General features: G+C 45.0%; 1 protein-coding gene across 1 annotated transcript in view; it reads left to right on the forward strand.

Moving 5' to 3' along the window:
• Positions 1-4,176, forward strand: part of WSCD1 (WSC domain containing 1) — a 73,718-nt gene extending 69,542 nt beyond the window's left edge. Inside the window, exon 10 of the mRNA XM_043994198.1 lies at positions 3,595-4,176. Within this exon, the coding sequence (XP_043850133.1) occupies positions 3,595-3,598 (4 nt within the window). The 3' untranslated portion in view covers positions 3,599-4,176. The remainder of the gene's footprint in view (positions 1-3,594) is intronic.
• Positions 4,177-18,095: the final 13,919 nt, after the last annotated feature.

An 18,095-nucleotide genomic window follows, 5' to 3' on the forward strand; every position in this document is an offset into this window, starting at 1 on the left:
TAGAGAACAGGTGGAGGGGAGACCCTTGGGCTATGTGTAACTAAGTCTATTATGATGTCTTTAACCAACCCCCAAACCTCAAGTGACTCAGTGGCTTGTAAATTATTATGGGGAGCCTGGGACCACATTCCTGAATCAGTAAGGGTAGGGCTGTGGACATAGAGGTGGGGACCCAGGTCATCATCCCTTCCAGTCAGAAGCTCTCTGAAGCCCTCATAATGTCTCCACTTTCAGCATGTTTCCTCCTTTGTAAGATGAGTTAGCTGAATGAGATGAACTTTTATATTATTTCCAACTTGTTTATTCTAGATTTCTATGACCACCTTTCTATTTCCTTCCTCCCCTTCCACTGACATTAATAAAGCAACTTAGCCCTGCAGCTAGAAGGGACTCCCTAAAGTGACCTGGCTCAGGCCCCTCTTTCACCATAAATACCAGAAAGCATGAGAGCAGGGTCTGGCTCTCTTATTTAGACCTTACAGGCAAGGATGGCATGGTGGGGCCCTAGCAACCCACACATGATGCCATGCCCTTAAGCCTTGCCTGGATCCCCCTTACTGCAGCTTAAAGGGACTTCTTCTGGTCCTCTGAACCAGGGGATGAGGAAAGTTCTCTCCCCTTTCTAACCTTCTTCACTGTGGGTAATGAAACCTCCATAAACAAGTCCTTTTCTTTAAATGTTGGCTGGTGTGGCCAGCAAAGTGCATTTGTTCGTGTGGCATTTGTCATTTATAGTTTCCTTTTATGAAGCCATACTCTTTATTCCTCTTGACCATCCCAGAAAACAATGATAAATATGTTTACAAGAAACAGCACCAAGCCTAGGGTCTTAAGTGTACCAGACACTCAATAAATGTTTTATGAATGAATGAATGGTGGATGGATGGATTGGGGATTGAGAGGGCTGGAGGGATAGGAGCATGGGTGAAAAACCTGGTTCATTCACATTTGAATTTTAAAGAACTAGGAAAGTACAGCTCCAAAAGCTTCCTCCTTCCTTATGGACTGTGTCAACAGAGAATCTGATTGGAAAATACCTGATTAACAGAGTCAATTTTCTCCCTCAGTAAAATCCACTCTTCCAGAGGTAAACTGACTGGGTTTCATGAGGGGTCTTTGGCATTCAAAAGTATCTCTGCCCTCTTTTATGAATAATATGGTAGCTTTGGGGATAGCAAGGTGGCACCGGCCCTGGATTCAGGAGGACCTGAGTTCCAATCCAGCCTCAGACACTTGACACTTATTAGCTGTGTGACCCTAGGCAAGTCACTTAACACTCATTGTACCAACCCCCCCCCCCAAAAAAAGAGAAAAAAAGATAGCATTATTAATAAAATGATTAATTACCCATAAAAAAGAAAAAGAAAATCCCCAATTGAATTTGCTCCTACAGTTTATTAAAGGACACATCTGGGAACTAAATTCTACTATTGTCCTGCCTTTTCCTGAGCCAGATGAGGTTATCAATCCTCACTGGGTCATAGTTACACCAAATAATGAACTATTTAGGTTACTGGAGATGTCTGATGACTACAGGGTCTAATGACCAAGACAACTCCAGCCAACCACCTGTTCCTTACCCCCACCTTAGCTTCTAGCTTCAGCTTTGGTGGGTGTGCTCAGTCCCTCACCTCTTCACCCCTGTCCAATTGCATCTGTGTCTGGCGCCATCGCTGCTGCCAACTTTATTAATATCAGTGGAAGGGAAGAAAGGAAATTGGGGTTTTCATATAAATTTAGGAGAGAAATGAGGAATAGAGGGAAGGAGGGAAAGAGAGAGAAGAGAGGAGGAGAGAGACAGAGACAGAGAGGAGAGATAGAGACAGAGAAAGACTGAGACACAGAGACAGAGACAGAGACAGTGATGAGAGAGCAAGCTCACTTTTGTTCCCTCTTCAGATTAAGGGCAGCTGCCCCTCCTGGGCTCCTTCACATCATTTGCTCATCAGCTGGAGGGATACTGCCCCATCATTTCTCAGCCATCCTTCTGCCAGAGTGCCTCTTGTCTTTCACCAGTTCCTTCCCTGATTGTTCCCACTGTGTTCACTTTTGCCAAAGTAGAGGGAAGGGAAGAAGGGAAGGTGATGATCTCAGGGGAGGATGGGACTCCCCTTTCCATGTCTCTTCCCAAGCCCAGGACAATCCATTGGATTACTTCTCTTGTCCTTGGGGCAGGCTACCTGGTGCAATCTATTGAAAACTTTCCAGGCAATGATTTCACTTTGCACTGACCTGGGAAATCAAACATGCCTTGAAATCCCCATTCCCACTGGCTCCTCCAGTCATCTCCCATGTACTGACTTTTCTTCTAAGCACTTGGTTCAGTTGCTAATTTCCATTGAGATCATTAATGTCCCTCTCCTTCTCCTCTGGGACCACTTTACTCTTCAGGGTTGGGTTTCATGGAGAAGACTGACATTCAGTTCTTCTCTCTAGGACTGTCTGTCTATGTCTTTTAATGGAAGGGCCTGGGGTGCGATGCTCAGGCACAACGCTTGGCATCAGTGTGTGTTTGGGTATGATTGACTCAACTTTTTGATTTTGTTCCTTATTGTTGGCTTCTGATCTTGGATCACAGTCTCCTCTAAAAAATCCCCTGGCCAGCCTCACTTACTTTTTAGCATTTAATTAAGGTTAATGAAAGCATTACCAAATGCCTGAATTCCATCAGGGAGATGACTCCTTTTCTCCTTGGACCCCAGTCTGATGCCCCCAGCCTCCATCATACTCCAAATCCATGACCCCTTAGATTCCCAAATTGGCTTCTTTCTCATGAAAGGCTTCCCTGGGTAGGGAGGGGGTAGGGAGGCATTATGAGGGGTTGGGTTAGTGGGTATGTGGTAAGGAGAAAAGCGTCACTGCCTCAGAGGCACAGGATGGCTTCTGATACTAACCTCGAGCAAATCACTTCACTTTACAACCTCAGTTGGCACTAATAGAGTCCACCTCATAGGACTGTGGTAAGGATCAGCTGATTGTCAGACACTTGGCTCAGCTTAGAGCTGGTACAAAGGCCAAACTGAACAGGGGAGCATCTCAAAATTGGTGCTTGGGTTGTGGTTGTTGACTGTCCCCAAGCCATAAGAAGCAGGCTGTGACTTCCTGGTGTGGCTGTGGTATGTGTGTCAATGCTGAAAAGAATTGCAGGTGCATGGGAGGGGTCAGAGAGAGGAAGAGAACATGGGACCAGAAAGTATAAACTGATGCTGGAGAGGGGGAGTCTTAGACATGAAGGCCCAGAAGGCATTCAAGCCCTGGGCTGTGGGTCACTGAGAAGCCTGGGCACTGGAGGAGGCCACACCCTCCACAGAGACTTCGTGGCCCCACTGAAGGTCAGTCCTCATGGAGCACGCTTAGTATTTCCCTGAGAAAGGAGGAAGATCAAGCCAAGATGGATCTGAGTCCATGAGCCCCTTATCCCTATGTCTTGGCCCAGAGGGCGGCCATCAGACCCCAAGCTTGGGGCATACCTATGGTGGGTGGGTAGGTGGGTGGGTTCTGAGTCTGTAACTGCAGGCTGCAGGCCCAGCTCAGGCTAAGCAACCATCTCCCTTCAGAAATGACAAGGTCTGCACCGGGCATGTTTTGTTCCAGATGAGCCCAAGAAGGCCTCTGATAAGGAAGAGCTGCAGAAAGTGTGTTCTCTTCAGGAGCCATTGGTATTGCAGCTCCAGGAAGGTGAAATCCCTGGCTCCAATTCGGAGCCTCTGGAGATGATCTTCTCTCTCCCCCTTCCCCTGCTGCCCTCAGCGTTTATTCTTCACTCACATTTTCCTGTTTCTTTCCTAATTTGACCTGTTTCCTGGGTGCCTCACTTTGTACCTGTACCCTTTGTCTGGACCCCTCCCTGATGAATACTCAGCCTGGCAGAACCAGCAGGGGCACTGGATGCCCACAAGTATGGCAGCTTCTCCTGGCCTGAGGAGAAGACAAGGCCTGTAACCATCCTAGGGAGGGCAAGGCCACCCCTCCCGCCAATGCCAGGACTGTGCAGCCAGAAGAGAGGTCCTGGCCCAGCCCAGGGCCTTTGCCCAAGGGGGCCGACACAAGACCTGGGCAGCTGCCCAGGGTCAGAGTCTATGGTTTAGAGCCAATGGCACTTCCCATGGAGGCTTACTTTTTGAATGGCTTTGTATCAAAAGTGCTATTTTAATAAATATTCCTGGTGAGCTCGTTGATATGTTTCCCCATTTATTGCTAAAATTTCAGAGGTCTTATAAAAAACCAGCCATTAGAAGAAACTAAGACATGGAAAATACCCATACCATATTTTCCAACAGCCCCCGGAGAGCAGGAACAGGGGTTTGGTGTCAGGGCAAAGGCTCGCCTAGGCATCCTTCCACAAAGACAAGGTGAGACCAAAGTTCAGTCTGACTTTCAAGTCCTTAGAATAATTTGTCCTTTTTTAAAGTGCAACTTTTTATTTCATTAAATATTTCCCCGCCACATGTAAAAAGATTTTAACATTCATTTTTTAAAAATTTGAGTTCTGAATTCTCTCCCTCCTTCCAACCGTTCCCCTTACTTGGGAAGACATGCAATTTGAGATTGACTATACATGTGAAGTCATGCAAAACATATTTCTATATTAGCCATGTTGTAAAAGAAAACACAGACAATAGATGCAAGAAAAAGGTTGGATTTTTTTGGTTTTGTTTTGTTTTTAGTTTTCCTTGGATGAGGCAATTGGAGTTAAGTGACTTGCCCAGGGTCACACAGCTAGTAAGTGTCAAGTGTCTGAGGTAAAATTTGAACTCAGGTCCTCATGACTCCAGGGCTGATGCTCTATCCACTGTGCCACCTAGCTGCCCTAGAAAAGGGGGTGTTTTGAAATATGCTTCCATATGCACCCAGAATCCATCAGTTCTCTCTTTGGAGGTGTGTAGCATTTTTCATCATGGGTCTTTTGGAATTGTCCTGGATCATTGTCTTGATCAGATTAGGAAGTCTTTCAAAGTTTATCATCCTTACAGTATTGCTGTTACTGCGTACAGTGATTTCTTGGTTCTGCTCACTTTGTTTTCCATCAATTCACGCAAGTCTTTCCAGGTTTTTCTGAAACTATCCTTGTTGTCATTTCTTACAGCACAATAGCATTCCATCACAGTCATATACCACAGCTTGTTCAGCCATTCCCCAGTGGATGGGCATCCCCTCGATCTTCAGTTCTTGGCTACCACAAAAATAGCTCTCCAGCATTTGTCACCCTTCTTTTCTGTTGTGTGAGCCAATCTGATGATGCTTTCCCCTTTTTGTTAAAAAGCCATTTTCCCTCTTCACCACCAGCCTGGAAGACCTCCATGTGGCAGGCAGGGCTCACTAGCACTATGACCTTGGAGGCCGACTCCTTGTGGGTGCCTAAGTCGGCACCTGGACCAGAGTTAAGGTAACAGCGTGTTGAGTCCACATTGTCCGAGTTTACATCTGGACTCTCTCCCTTTCCTGAGTCTATGTTACCAACCTTTTAATGGTGGAAGCAAAGCCAAGTGATGGCAGCAGTGTGCAGCATGGCAGGCCATCCTAGGAGTCAGGAAGACCTGGTCTCCGGTCCTACCTCTGATAAGTCCTGCCAGCGTGACCCTGAGCAAGTGACTTTTTCTCTTAGAGAACCGAAGTTACAGATGAGATGCTGACCTGCACCAGGGAAGGGGCGTTCCACACTGGGAGTTCCCTACACTCAGAAAGGGGACCCTGGCTCCCCAGACCAAGGTCATATGTGACAATGAGCAGTTATGAGCCCAGAGATTGGCATAACTACCACTCTCTCCACCATTGTCCCACACCAATGTTGCTCCCCAGGAATACTTTATGGACCCTAAGGGCATCTCAGTCTCTGCAGACTCATGATTGTAGGGGAGCCAAAGGCATAGGGAGGCTTCAGCCCACAACTGTCTCAGACCTATGTGGAGGCCTAGCCCTCCCCCCCAGGATGGAGACAGTGAGCTCATAAATGTCAGACCATCTCCTCAGCTCCCAGCCTGGTATCATGGCATGGAAGAGCCCAGAGCCCCAAAGTCCTGGGCATGATCTTGGCATTCCCCACCTCCTACATCCAGTGATACCTCAAATCACCATTGGCTGGAGCTTCAGCTCAACTTAGAGATGAGGGGTAGCGGAAAGGCCCATGGGATAGGAAGAGGTCAAAGTATGGCTGAGATGGGGTCCTCAAGGGTCCCCAGAGCCCAGTGAAAGGCGCTGCAAGATGAATGTACAGGTCTAGGAGCAGGAGGGGGCCAGGCTGGGGAGAGAGAGAGTGGGGGGGCAGACTGGAATGGGGGAGAGAGAGCGGGGAGTGCAGGCTGGACAGGGGAGAGAGAGCAGAGGAGGGGCCAGGCTGGGGAGAGAGAGAATGGGGGGCAGGCTGGATGGGGGAGAGAGAGCAGAGGAGGGGGCAGACTGGAATGGGGGAGAGAGAGTGGGGGGTGCAGGCTGGACAGGGGAGAGAGAGCAGGGAGGCAGGGACAAAGGTGGCACCAAGGTGGCGAGAGGGTGAGAGTCAGGCTGAAAGTTTCAAGTGAGCATGTGTTCTAGCTTGGGAAGGAGAGAACTGAAGAAAGGTTTGCAGAGCATCACAGGATCCTAAGTCTAGGACCTGAAGGGATTATAGATGGGAATCTGAGGCCCCTGGAAGTTAAGTAGCTCACCCAAGGTCCTGTGAGTGGTAAGAGGCAGAGGGGTGGGTATGGCCCAGGGTTCTAGCTGGAGAGTCGGCCTGGTGTGAGCCTGGACAAGGTCATCTTTGAGTTTCTTGCTCTGGGCTTCCAGGCAGCCAAATGTGGGGGGAGCCTCAAGGATTGTAGATGGCTCCAACCTTGGCTCTTTCTCTTCATTCCATTATGGGTCAATCGTGTCTCCTCTTTGAGTCTGTTTCACTATCTGTAAAGTGGGCACCATCTTTGCATTGTGCTTATTCAAAGAGGTTGGCAGCAGAGGCTTTGTAATGCCCCAGACCCTGTGAATGTGGAGCTGAGGCTAAAATAACCAGACTCCAGTGCCCCTACCCCATTTGCAGAGTGCTTCTGTCCTGCACCCCCCAGGCCAGGCAGCAACAGTCAGACTGTTTCCCCAGGCTAACAGGAATGAAGAGTGTGGAGGGGAGCCATAGCCAAGGCCACGCTTTGTGGAGCAGACATATGTTCCTCCCCCACCCCATTCCTCTCTGGCCCTACAAAATAATCTGTAATCCTCAAAGATTTGGCATGTCAGGAAGGATTTGTCCCATGTGGTCTCAATGAAGAAAGCCTTGGGCTGTGATGTGGGGAACAAGCTACTCGGGACCCATTTAGTCCTCTACAGGATGGAGCTTTCCTCCTCAGTCGGTCTGGTGGGGTCCTGAGCAGGGTCCTGGCCTCTGGCAGAGCCTGCCTGAGCACAGAGAGAAGCAGCTTGGAGCTGGGGAGAAGGGGATGACAGGGCAGTGGGAGGCAGCAATGGGAGGCACCAGCCCCCAGCCATCACCAGGGGGCATTCTGAGTAAGACAAGGGGAGACAGTGGTCCTTTGAGAGGCAGGGTGGAGGAGCATGGAGAGCTCTGAGTCAAGGCCAGGTTCACATCCTGCCTATGCTCCCCCACCATGGGTGACCCTGGGCCTATCAAGCAGCGGAGAACACAATTGGTAGGTTCTAAGACCATGAGTCACAGAGAGTAGGTGATTGGTGCTGGTAGGAGGAAGGAGTTTCCTCACCGGGAGTTCCTAACCTCAGTGACATCTTTGGTACAAACAGGAAGTCCTGTTACCCTCTGCCCTGGCTGTGGACAGTGCCCCTCCCCACTCTCATCCATGGGGAGCAGGGAAAGACCTCTCTGTGTCAGCTCTCCCCAAGACCCATCAAGAAGCTGGTGAGGAGGGGAGGGGCTAGAGAGGGGAGGCTGCACATCGGGATGCCCACCTCCCCCCCATCAGAGATATCCCTCCCCATGGTATTCACAGTAACCTTCTCTGCCCTTGGATGCCTCAGACTTGGAGTGGAGAGGCTCTGGGTGTCTCCCCTGCCCGCAGCCCTAGCTGGGGCCTTCTCTTCATGCTGGAGGCCTGGGACCAGGGCCCAGGACCTGGAGACAGTGGACCTGGATGAGCCTTGACCCCATCAGAGACTCAGGGCCCATGGCCCTTCCGGGGTTGACATGAAGGCCTCGCTGTGCCAGTGTCTGGGGGTCTGAGATCCCAATTCAGCATCTCTCAGGAGGTCAAGAGCAGGAGGTGGGGCAGATGGCAGAGCATGGGACATGGGAAGCTTAAGGAAGAGGAACGGAGGGAGTGCGTGTCATGGGTATCAATGTTTGGGCAAGCACAGCCTGTTGGTACCTGTTAACACAAGCCTTGGGCACTGCCTGACACTATTTCCTGTTCTCATTCCAGTGCAGAATCCAGATTTCAGTCTAGTCCCTGGGCCTTCTCCAGTCTCCTTCACTACAGGTTTCTGGGAAGGAATTCATCACCGGTTCCACCCTTAGGCTATCCTGTGCAAGCTCAGTAAATGATGCCTGGAGCCTGATGCCTCCCCCCACCCCCTGGCAATAGGTCAGAGCCACAGAACCTGGCCAAGCTGGCCCCTTCCAGCTGCAGGCTGGGGGGGGGGGTCTCCAACCCACAGGGCCCAACCTCATCCCTGTGGATGACATGCTTTCTCCCCTAATCCCTGGCTTTACAGCAACCGTGGGTGCGAGAGACAGACTTTAATAGTAATTCATCCCAGTGTGGGCTCAAAAACCTTAATTTATCTTTGTTGCTGCCAGCGTTTGGATTAATCTGTGGCTCTGCTGTGAGGCCCAGGAGGATCGGAGGGAATTGATATACACAAGGAACTGAATTTCAATTAACGCGAGCTTGTTGCTAATTTTCTAACACATAACCAAGAAACATTCGAATTCATTACTGTTCTGTCATTGCCGTCCTCCTGAGGAAACACTTCTGCACACTCGTTTTGCTTGAAGCCTTATTCATCAAGCCGGGACTCAGTCCCCCTCCCTCTGCCACAGCAGGAAGTAAGGCCCTGCCCTATTGTCCACCCCAGCATTCGCCAAGGTCTGTCAGGATCCTAATTTCTGAGGTTGGCTGCCTGCTTGAACATCATCTGGGTCTTCTCTGAATCATCTGTGATGACTCACCTAGCCCTGGAGGAAGGAAAGGATGGAGTGAAGGAGGGAGGGAAAATAAAGGGAGGATGAAAGGAAGAGAGGAAGAAAGGGAAGGAGGGAGGGAGGGAAGAGGGAAGAGAGGAAGAAGGGGAGGAAGGAAGGAAGGGAGGAAGAGAGGGAAGGAAGGAACCAAAATAGGAAGGGGGAGGGAGGAAAGGAGAGCAAGAGAGGAAGTGCTTGCTACCTCTGGCTGGACCAGCTCTTCCCTTCCCTGTGTGTTTTTATAAATGCATTTAGTGGTCAAGCTTAGGTTCTAAATATTTCATACTATTCTTCCCTTCGGAGACAGTCTCTCACATCTGTCAAATGGAGATGATGTCTTTGTCCCTGTAGCCAAACAACAATGAAAAGCTTGATGGTTCCTATCCATTCCAGTGCCTTGAGGGACAGGGCACCTGGGAGTGGCTGCTTCTGCTGTGCATGAGGTTATCTTTGGGAGCCATGGGAAATCATCTTTCCTCATGCTCCTGATGCTCTGGCTTTTCTCTGTCACTTATGCCCTAGAAATCTCTTCCCCTCGACTTCTACCCTTGGAAGTACCCTGGCCCCTGTGGCCTTCTGGGACTGGCTGGTTCCCCACAAAGCCTCCATTGCAGAGAAGATGCCCAGCTCAGAATCTTTACTCCTTCTTACTCCCTAGACTTTCTCTGTCATGCCCCTATTTCAGGTCACCCTTTCCCTACCTTCCCCCACATTTTCTATTGTATTTCCCTACTAGAATATAAACAATTTCCTTGAGGACAGAGGTTGACTTTCTTTCTGCTTTTTTGTGCTCTTAGAGCTCAGCACGTTGTCGTTCAGTGGCTCATTCATGCTCGACCTTTCATGACCCTGTGAACCATGGCATGCCAACACTGGATTTTCCTGGCTGGAGATGCTGGAGTGGTTTGCCATTTCCCTTTCCAGTGGTTTAATGCAAACAGAGGTTAAGTGACTTGCCCAGGGTCTCATAGCTAGTAAGCATCTGGTGCCAGACTTGAACTGAGGTCTTCCTGACTCTGGGCCCAGCCTTCTATCCACTGCGCCATCTAGTTGTCTGCAATGCACACGGTGAGTACTTAATAAAGGCTTGTTGACTTCTGAAATATTGGATTTTGCTGCAAACACACACAGCCAGATATGCCCATTCCTCTGTCCTAGAGAAACAGAAGACAATGAAGAGACAATAAATAAGAAGCAATCAGTGAGTGCTTAATGAACACCTACCATGTGCCAGGCACTGTACTAGGCACCAAGGGTACAAAGAATGAAGTGTCCCCCAGAGTTTTCTACTCTCCAAGCTAAGCACCCATGGTCTTTTACACGGCCCCCTGCCTGCTCTTCTCTGTCTGATTGCCAGCCGCTCTCTGCCCCTCCTAAAGAGCAGTGTCCAGAACAGAGCTCAATGCTCCAATGACCAGGGAAGAGGTGATGGGCAGGATGACTGAAGCAGACAAGGTCAGCTGGAGAGCCAAGCAACCCCTCCTAGAATCCAAAGGCTCCTCATGTTCCAGTTCTCAGGGCAGAGCAAGGGAGTACCACCAGCCTCTCCCCATGCCCCTCGGCCTTCTGTGGCTCTGGGACTGAGGTGTTCACCTCCTCCACTCCCTCTGCCTAAGTCTCCCTAAGCACTTTCCTCAGCCTCTGTTGAGGACCCTCCGTCTCCCATTCACTCTGCTCTGCCCCCCACCAGAGGCCCAGAAGTTCAGTACCCATGGGAGGCTGAGCTTTGGAGAGGAAAATGTCCCCAACTTTCCTCCTGAGCTAAAGAAGCCCACCCCCCCCCGAAAGCAGACCCTGCTTACAACTGCAGCTCAATGTCATACAGCCAGCACTAACTCTGTTTGGCTTAAATATTTCAGAACTTAATGGCCACTGTGCCATAGCGATGCATTGTCTCCCATTGTATGCTGTGAGACAAGGCGGGTATTTTGCATGTGTATCTCTCTGTAGAGATGGGGTAATTAGTGTAATTATTGGGGGGTTAATGAAGCTGGGAGCTGAGTATCCATGAACACTGACGTGGAGGCTGGTTCAGTGGGTGACTGCATTTGCTTGCTGGGATTCCCCCTCCTTCACAACTAGAATTCCAGTCAGTAATAAAAATACCCCAGATTGAGCTTGTTCTCCCTGATCAGTCTTGTACTTTCCTGGAGGTCAGCCAGGGCCATACTTAGCCTCCCCCTATAGAGGTAGGGGGTGTATCCTTTGGTGCCCAATGGGGAATAGCGTTCACTGCTGGGGGCTTCCCTTAAGATGAAGGGGCAGTTTTGCAGCAGCCAAGGCAGAAAGCCAAAGATCTTCCCCTCCCTTGTCCCAGACTCATAGACTAGCAGGAGCCAGACTTGGGGGACCCTGCCCCAAAGCTCAGTTCACACCTCTGCTTGAGGTGACCACTCTGGCCCTTGTGTCCACTGGCCTTTTCCCAGTAGCCATGGTTCAGGGACCATCTGCCTTGTCATTGTTCTCCAAGGACCCTGGGACCTCACCATCTGCCTTGTTGCTTTGCTTACTGGACCCCACAGACTACATGGCCTTACTATTATCACCCCTGCTTTGCCTGCTCAGTTCTATGGGCCATGGGATCTTTCCGAAGCTGAACCCTCCTACTTGAATCATTGCCCCTCCTAGAATGGAAGCTCCCTCTGTAAGATCAGGGGCTGTGTTACTTTGTACAGTGCTTGGCACAGAGTAAGTGAATAACAAATGATATTCCTTAATACTTGGTCTAACTCTTAGAAGTAGAAGAAGTGATGAAAGAATGGACTCTATCAATCATGTCCTGGAGCCCTTGTCCGATCTATATAACTTATGCAGCCCTTGCCTTCGGTCATGAAAATATCTTTTTTTTTTTTTTTGAGATATTTTATTTTTTCCATTACATGTAAAGATAGTTCTCAACTTTTGTTTATACATGCTTTACAATTTCAGATTTTTCTCCCTCCCTCCCTCCCCTCCCTCCCCCTCCCCTAGACAGCAGGTAATCTGATATAGGTTATATCTATATATATCTATACATATACATATAGATATATATATACACACACATATATATACACATAATAACATTAATCCTATTTCTGCATTAATCCTGTTACAAGAGAAAGAATCAGAGCAGTGATGCAAAACCTCAAAATAGAAAAAAAAAACAACAGCACCCAAAACAAAAGAAATAATATGGTTCAATCAGCATCTATACTCCACAGTTCTTTCTTTCTTTTTTTTTCTTGGATTTGGAGATCCTCTTCTATCATGAGTTCCCTGGAACTCTTCTGTACCATTGCATTGGTGAGAAGAATATAGTCCATCACAGTAGGTCAACACTCAATGTTGATGATACTGTGTACAATGTTCTTCTGGTTCTGCTCATCTCACTCATCATCAGCTCACGTAAGACCCTCCAGGTTTCTCTGAACTCTTCCTGCTCATCATTTCTTACAGCACAATAGTATTCCATTGTATTCATATACCACAACTTGTCCAGCCATTCCCCAATTGATGGGCACCCCCTCAACTTCCAATTCCTTGCTACCACGTAAAGAGCAGCTATAAATATTTTTGTACATGTGGGTCCCTTTCCCCCTTCCATGATTTCTTTGGGCAAAAGACCTAAAAGTGGGATTGCTGGGTCAAAGGGTATGCACAGCTTTATCGCCCTTTGGGCATAATTCCAAATTGCTCTCCAGAATGGTTGGATCAGCTCACAGCTCCACCAACAATGCATTAGTGTTCCAATTTTCCCACAGCCTCTCCAACATTTATTATCTTCCTTTTTTGTCATTTTAGCCAATCTGATAGGTGTCAGGTGGTACCTCAGAGTTGTTTTAATTTGCATCTCTCTAATCATTAGAGATTTAGAGCATTTTTTCATATGGGAATAGATAGCTTTGGTTTCTTCATCAGAAAACTGCCTGTTCATATCCTTTGACCATTTCTCAATTGGGGAATGACTTGGATTCTTATAAATTTGATTTAATTCCCTATATATTTTAGAGATGAGGCCTTTATCAGAAGCACTGGCCTCAAAAATTGTTTCCCAGCTTTCTGCCTCCCTTCTAATTTTGGATGCATTGCTTCTGTTTGTACAAAAATTTTTTAATTTAATATAATCAAAATCATCCACTTTGCATTTTATAATATACTCTATCTCATGTTTGGTCAAAAACTGTTCTCCTTTCCAAAGATCTGATAGGTACACTATTCCTTTCTCTCCTAATTTACCTATGGTATCACCTCTTATGTCTAAATCATGTATCCATTTTGACCTTATTTTAGTATAAGGTGTAAGATGTTGGTCTAAGCCTAATTTCTGCCATACTATCTTCCAGTTTTCCCAGCAGTTTTTGTCAAATACTGAGTTCCTATCCCAGAAGCTGGAGTCTTTGGGTTTATCAAACACTACATTACTAGTGTCATTTACTACTGCATTTCCTGAGCCTAGCCTATTCCATTGATCTACCACTCTATTTTTTAGCCAGTACCAGATAGTTTTGATGACTGCCGCTTTATAGTAAAGCTCCAGGTTTGGTACCGCTAACCCACCTTCCTGTGAATTTTTTTTCATTATTTCCCTGGATATTCTTGATTTTTTGTTTTTCCAGATGAATTTTGTTATTATTTTTTCTAGCTGTATAAAATAATTTTTAGGTAGCCTGATTGGTATGGCACTGAATAAGTAAATTAATTTAGGCAGTATTGTCATTTTTACTATATTAGCTCTGCCTATCCATGAGCAATTGATATCTTTCCAATTATTTAGATCTGATTTGATTTGTGTGAAGAGTGTTTGGTAGTTGTGTTCATAGAGTTCCTGGGTTTGTCTTGGCAAGTAGACTCCCAAGTATTTTATATTACCTACCGTTACTTTAAATGGAATTTCTCTTTCTATCTCTTGCTGCTGGACTTTGTTGGTCATGTATAGAAATGCTGATGATTTATGTGGATTTATTTTATATCCTGCTACTTTGCTAAAGTTGTTAATTGTTTCAAGTAATTTTTGACTTGATTCTCGAGGATTCCTTAAGTATACCATCATATCATCTGCAAAGAGTGATAGTTTTGTTTCCTCCTTGCCTATTCTAATTCCTTTAATTCCTTTCTCTTCTCTGATTGCTAAAGCTAACATTTCTAGGACAATATTAAATAATAGGGGTGATAATGGACATCCCTGTTTCACCCCTGATCTTATTGGGAAGGCCTCTAATTTATCTCCATTGCATATAATACTTGCTGATGGCTTTAGGTAGATACTGTTTATTATTCTAAGGAAAGCTCCCCCTATTCCTAAACTCTCTAGTGTTTTTATTAGGAATGGGTGCTGTACTTTGTCAAAAGCTTTCTCTGCATCTATTGAGATAATCATATGATTTTGGTTGGTTTTCTTATTGATGTGGTTGATTATGTTAATAGTTTTCCTAATGTTGAACCAGCCCTGCATTCCTGGTATAAATCCCACCTGGTCATAGTGTATTATCCTGGTGATCACTTGCTGTAATCTCCTTGCTAATATCTTATTTAAGATTTTAGCATCAATATTCATTAGGGAGATTGGTCTATAATTTTCTTTCTCTGTTTTTGCTTTGCCTGGTTTTGGTATCACCACCATATTTGTGTCATAAAACGAATTTGGTAGAACTCCTTCTTCACCTATTTTTCCAAATAATTTGTATAATATTGGAATTAATTGTTCTTTAAATGTTTGGTAAAATTCACCCGTAAACCCATCTGGCCCTGGGGATTTTTTCTTAGGGAGTTCATTAATAGCTTGTTCAATTTCTTTTTCTAATATGGGTTTATTTAAGGATTTTATTTCCTCTTCAGTTAACCTGGGCAGTTTGTATTTTTGTAAATATTCATCCATTTCATTTAGATTGTCAAATTTATTGGCATACAGTTGGGCAAAATATTTCCTAATTATTGCTTTAATTTCCACTTCATTGGTGGTAACATCACCCTTTTCATTTTTGATACTGGTAATTTGGTTTTCTTCTTTCTTTTTTTTAATCAAATTAACCAGTATTTTATCTATTTTATTGGTTTTTTCATAAAACCAGCTCTTAGTTTTATTGATTAGTTCTATAGTTTTTTTGCTTTCAATCTTATTGATTTCTCCTTTAATTTTCAGGATCTCTAATTTAGTGTCTAATTGGGGATTTCTAATTTGTTCTTTTTCTAGCTTTTTAAGTTGCATGCCCAATTCATTAATCTCCTCTTTCTCTTTTTTATTCATGTAAACATTTAGAGCTATAAATTTTCCCCTAAGCACTGCTTTGGCTGCATCCCATAGATTTTGGTATGTTGTCTCATTATTGTCATTCTCTTGGATAAAGTTATTGATTGTTTCTATGATTTCTTGTTTGGCCCATTCATTCTTTAGAATGAAATTATTTAGTTTCCAATTGATTTTCATTCTACTTTTCCCTGGCTCTTTCTTACATGTAATTTTTATTGCATCATGATCTGAGAAGGATGCATTTACTATTTCTGCCTTTCTACATTTGACTATGATGTTTTTGTGCCCTAATACATGGTCAATTTTTGAAAATGTGCCATGTACTGCTGAGAAAAAGGTATATTCCTTTCTATCCCCATTCAATTTTCTCCAGACATCTATCATGTCTAACTTTTCTAGTAATCTATTCACCTCTTTCACTTCTTTCTTATTTATTTTTTGGCTAGATTTATCTAATTCTGAGAGGGGGAGATTCAGATCCCCCACTAGTATAGTATTACTATCTAATTCCTCTTGTAACTCATTTAACTTCTCCTCTAAGAACTTGGATGCTATACCACTTGGCGCATACATATTCAATATTGATATTACTTCATTATCTATAGTACCTTTAAGTAAGATGTAATTTCCTTCCTTATCTCTTTTAATGAGATCTATTTTTGCCTGCACTTTGTCTGAGATAAGGATTGCTACCCCTGCCTTTTTTACTTTAGCTGAGGCATAATATATTCTGCTCCAGCCTTTTACCTTTACTCTGTGTGTATCTCTCTGCTTCAAATGTGTTTCTTGTAAACAGCATATTGTAGGGTTCTGGTTTTTAATCCACTCTGCAATTCGCTTCCGTTTTATAGCAGAGTTCATCCCATTCACATTCACAGTTATTATTACTGACTGTCTATTCCCCTCCATTCTATTTACCCCCTTTGTACTTTTCCCCCCTTCTTTCACCCTATTCCTCCTCACCGACGTTTTACTTCTTACCCCTGCCTCCCCCAATCTGCCCTCCCTTTTTATCACCCCCCTCTCTTTTCTTTACCCTTTTCTCCCTTGCTTTTGTCCTCCCTTCTCAGTCCCCCCCTTTCCCTTCCCCTTTTGTTTCCCTAAAGAGTGAGTTAAGTTTCTTTATCCCAATGAACGTATATGTTATTCCCTCTTTGAGTCAAATCTAATGAGAATAGGGTTGAAACCATGTTCCCCCCTCCTTTCTTTCCCTCTATTATAATAGGTTTTTTTCCACCTCTTCATATGATATAATTCATCCCATTCCACCTCCCCTTTCCTCTCCTCCCCATAGACTCCCTTTTTATCTCCTTAATTCTTTTGTATCATCACATCAAAGACAATTTATATTTATACCCTCTATATAAAGTCCTTCTCTCTGCCCAAATACATTTACAGTTCTTAAGAGTTATGAGTATTATCTTCCTGTGTAGGGATATAAACAGTTTAACCTAATAGGGTAACTTTTTTTTTCCCCCTCTGTTTACCTTTTTAAACTTCTCTTGAGTCTTGTATGTTGAGATCAAATTTTCTATTCAGTTCTGGTCTTTTCACCAGGAAAGATTGAAAGTCCCCAATGTCATTAAATGTCCATCTTTTCCCCTGAAAGAAAATGCACATTTTTGCTGGGTAATAGATTCTCGGCTGCAATCCAATCTCCTTTGCCTTCCGGAATATCATATTCCAAGCCTTGCGGTCCTTTAATGTTGAAACTGCCAGGTCCTGAGCAATCCTGACTGTGGCTCCATGATATTTAAATTGCTTCTTTCTGGCTGCTTGGAGTATTTTCTCCTTCACCTGATAATTCTGGAATTTGGCTACAATATTCCTTGGAGTTTTCCTTTTGGGGTCTCTTTCAGGAGGTGATCGATGGATTCTTTCAATGATGATTTTATCCTCTGATTCTATGATATCAGGGCAGTTCTCCTTAATAATTTCCTGGAATATGGTATCTAGATTCTTTTTCTGGTCATGGCTTTCAGGCAGTCCAATGATTCTCAAATTGTCTCTCCTCGATCTGTTTTCCAGATCAGTTGTCTTTCCAATGAGGTATTTCACATTTTCTTCTATTTTTTCATTTTTTTTATTCTGCTTGACCGATTCTTGGTGTCTCATGGATTCCTTTTCTTCCAACTGTCCCACTTTAATTTTTAAGGCATTGTTTTCTTCAGTGAGATTATGCACCTTTTTTTCCATTTGGCTAAGTGAATTTTTTAAGGTATTGTTTTCTTCAGTGAGATTATGTACCTTTTTTTCCGTTTGGCTAAGTGAATTTTTTAAGGTATTGTTTTCTTCAGTGAGATTATGCAGCTTTTTTTCCATTTGGCCAAGTGAATTTTTTAAGGCTTTGTTTTCTTCAGCTTCCTTTTCTAAGCTGCTGATTCTTTTTTCATAGTTTTTTTGTGTTGCTTTCATTTCTCTCCCCATTTTTTCTTCTACCTCTTGCAATTGATTTTTAAAATCCTTTTTGAGCTCTTCCAGGAAGGCTTTTTGTTCTTGCGACCAATTCACCTTCCCTTGTGAGGCTTCAGATGTAGACAATTTGAGGCTATTGTCCTCATCTGAGTTTGTGTTGGCTTCTTCCCTATTGATACAGAAGCTCTCAATGGAGAGGGCTCTTTTTTGCTTCTTACTCATTATTGCAGCTTATTTATTTATTCTTTAAGTTGAGGTCTGCTCTGGGGGCACCAGGGTCCCTGTTTTGGGCTTCTTGTGCAGGTGTATAGGTGCTGTGTGACCGGGCTT

The sequence above is a fragment of the Dromiciops gliroides genome, chromosome 3 (genome assembly GCF_019393635.1).
Source record: "Dromiciops gliroides isolate mDroGli1 chromosome 3, mDroGli1.pri, whole genome shotgun sequence".
Taxonomy (NCBI): Eukaryota; Metazoa; Chordata; class Mammalia; order Microbiotheria; family Microbiotheriidae; genus Dromiciops; species Dromiciops gliroides.